The sequence below is a fragment of the Monodon monoceros genome, unplaced genomic scaffold (genome assembly GCF_005190385.1).
Source record: "Monodon monoceros isolate NGI ecotype Baffin Bay Population unplaced genomic scaffold, NGI_Narwhal_1 Super_Scaffold_22, whole genome shotgun sequence".
NCBI lineage: Eukaryota > Metazoa > Chordata > Mammalia > Artiodactyla > Monodontidae > Monodon > Monodon monoceros.
Genome location: NW_021703779.1, coordinates 87,344,546 through 87,347,631, shown reverse-complemented (window position 1 = coordinate 87,347,631; position 3,086 = coordinate 87,344,546). Strand labels below are relative to the sequence as shown.

General features: G+C 37.3%; 1 protein-coding gene across 1 annotated transcript; it reads left to right on the top strand.

Moving 5' to 3' along the window:
• Positions 1-545: 545 nt before the first annotated feature.
• On the top strand, positions 546-2,310 carry RAB9B (RAB9B, member RAS oncogene family). Its single transcript, XM_029240105.1, has 2 exons — positions 546-589; positions 1,576-2,310. The coding sequence occupies exon 2, from the start codon at positions 1,618-1,620 to the stop codon at positions 2,221-2,223; it is 606 nt and encodes a 201-aa protein (XP_029095938.1). The 5' UTR covers positions 546-589; positions 1,576-1,617; the 3' UTR covers positions 2,224-2,310.
• The last annotated feature ends 776 nt before the right edge of the window (positions 2,311-3,086 follow it).

Below are 3,086 nucleotides of genomic sequence, written 5' to 3'. Positions count from 1 at the left end.
TTGTAAACAAGGAGTCCCCAAACATATTTTTTCTTCTCTGATCTTGTGGAATCAGTTGCAGAGACACCCTCAAGGCTGAGTGCATTAATAACTTTCTTAGAGATGGGAACATTGGTAGGTAGAAAGGTAAGGAGTTTCATCTCTGACTTAGAATTTCAACATATCTTAGACTCCTCTGTGCTTTCTCTTTCCTGAATATCATCTATTGTGAATATCATCTACTTTCTTTGATTTACTTTTACTTTGAATGGAAAGCTCAATAGAGAGACTATAAAACTTTAAAAAATCATATAAAGTACACTCAAGTTAGGACAAGTTAAAGTCCATGCAATAAAATTATTTTGTCCATGTTAGGTATTTGTAGTATTTGAACTCTCAAGTATATTTGTGAAAAGCATCCTCTGTAGGTAAGTTGAGGTTGGTCTGTTTTTTTTTCCTGACTTGAGTATATTTATATATAGATAGCCTTAACTTTATTTTAAATAAATTTTTATAAATAATGTTTCCCAATCTGTTTTTTAGAATCCTAAAAAGAAAGAATATAGCAACAACAAGAAAAAGACTAAGATTGTGACAAAGACCCAACTGGGTAGGTTTACATTTTATTCTCAACTAGGTAGGTATATATGTTATACGTTTTTATTTGATCATCATTGTTGATTTCCCACAATGGACCTCGTTTGAAAGAACCTAACAAAATCTAGTACAAGGTAGTTGTTCAGTAAACATTTGATCTTTTTATTTTAAGATGCATTCTAGGTATTTCATGTATAGAATGTGGAGGTAACAAGAAGGATACTGTATAATTATTAGCTCTTTAGAGTTTACAGTATGTTTCCATTGGTGTTATTATGGAATTAGAACCTAAATCCAGAAATTAATAAGCTATTCAAGATTTTCTTCTTCAGTGATAGCTGTTATAATGATACCAATCAACAGTCATCAACTTGAGTGCCATTGTTCCATGAAGGAAAGATTATGGAAGATCTTTTACTTGTGAGGGTATCCATATCAATTCAAGTATAATGGGGCAAATGCCTGAAGAAACCTGATCTTTTTCTCCTTTCCAAGTTCTGGGGTCCAATGTAACCCTAACCAAACTTCTACTAACAGAATCAAGATTCCAGCTTACACAGCTTTCTCTCCTCAACGGTTCTTGGCTCCATCAGGAACAGACTTCAAACCCCTCTAATCAATTTCACACTCTTTGCCTCTTGTTTGGAACTGTCCAAACCAGAAGCTAATACGTTACACATTTGAGTAGCATTCCTGTTCTAGGCTTTCTCCCCTAGAATAGGGTCAGAACTGAACCAGATTACAGCACCATCTGCTAGTCCATTTATGCATGGCATTCAGCCATTTTCCTGGCACAGGCAAGATACTTCAGAAAAACAAGACATATTTTCTCCCTTATGGAAAAAGAGTTTTATTCCTTCTGCTGTACTATATCATTTAATGAGCATGAATTAAGAGAAGTTAAGTAATAAGGCCTTGTAATTCAGAGAAGTTTACTATGAAGTTGATTTCAGTTTCAGGTTTAACTGTTTTCCCTTCTACTTTTTCTTTTATTTTCAGGTTCTCTTGGTTATAAACTCTTCTCCATCTGGTGCTACAACAATGAGTGGGAAATCCCTGCTCTTAAAGGTCATTCTCTTGGGTGATGGTGGAGTTGGGAAAAGCTCGCTCATGAACCGTTATGTAACCAATAAATTTGACTCCCAGGCTTTTCACACCATAGGGGTAGAGTTCTTAAATCGAGATCTGGAGGTAGATGGACGTTTTGTAACTCTCCAGATCTGGGACACTGCAGGGCAGGAACGCTTCAAGAGCCTTAGGACACCCTTCTACAGGGGAGCAGACTGCTGCCTCTTGACTTTCAGCGTGGATGACCGGCAGAGCTTTGAGAACCTTGGTAATTGGCAGAAAGAATTCATCTACTACGCAGATGTGAAAGACCCTGAGCACTTCCCCTTTGTAGTTCTGGGTAACAAAGTAGACAAAGAGGATAGGCAAGTGACTACTGAGGAGGCACAGGCCTGGTGCATGGAGAATGGAGATTACCCTTATCTAGAAACAAGTGCCAAAGATGATACTAATGTGACAGTAGCCTTTGAAGAAGCTGTCAGGCAGGTGTTAGCTGTAGAGGAACAGCTGGAGCATTGCATGTTAGGTCACACTATTGACTTGAACAGTGGTTCCAAAGCAGGATCTTCATGCTGTTAAAAGTAGGAAGCCTTTTAAAAGTGTGCCCCAACTGGTCAGTCAGTAGTGTAAGAATAACTGTGCCCCTCTAAGACTGCACACACATACAAAAGGGTAAGAGATAAGGTTATGATTGTAAATCAGAGCCTTCCAAATTGAAGTTGTAGAGCAATTAAAAAAAAAAGCTTTATCAAGCCAAGTGTATTTTGCGTGATTTCTGCTATTTCCTTCTTGTGTCTTTCAGGACATTTCAGAAAGCTTTAGTTCTGAAAGATTTAGATATTTTTCAAATCACAGTTTAAACTTAGAACCCAGCCGCATGAAGGAGTTAAAGAGCTTCAGCTATCCCTTAAAGCATTCCATTAATCAACTAACAAATGTCACCATCAACTCTTGCCAAGCAGTTTCTGACATGTCTGCCAAAGGGGAAAAAAATAAGACTCTGAGTCGTATTACATTAAAGATTATTATGCAAACTAGGATGTCCTTATCTTGAATTATAAAGAGGTTGTAATGATTAGGAATGCAAAAGTATAATGATGTACACTGCCTTGTTTAAATCCTTATGTATGGTTTGCTCCCATCTGAGCTTTTCAAAAAATACCATCTCAATAAGAGATACACTAATGACAATGGAGATTTATTATACTCCTTGTGTTTGAAGTAACAGGGTCCTAGTGAATGGATTATGTTTAAATATGCCAACCACCCTTGCAAATAAAAGGTTGGTCTGCTTTCACTTCATAAGTCTACTTTTGCTGCACAGGGATGTTGCTTCTCTGACAACCTCTTATCAATTTAACAATGCTGCTTAGTATATGGCTTTGGATGCAGTGCACTCTGCTCATAATTTTGATGGTCCTTTGGTCCACCATACTGTGCTC

Coding starts and splice junctions, on each gene's coding strand:
- RAB9B (XM_029240105.1), top strand. CDS start 1,618: ATGAGTGGGAAATCCCTGCTCTTAAAGGTCATTCTCTTGGGTGATGGT.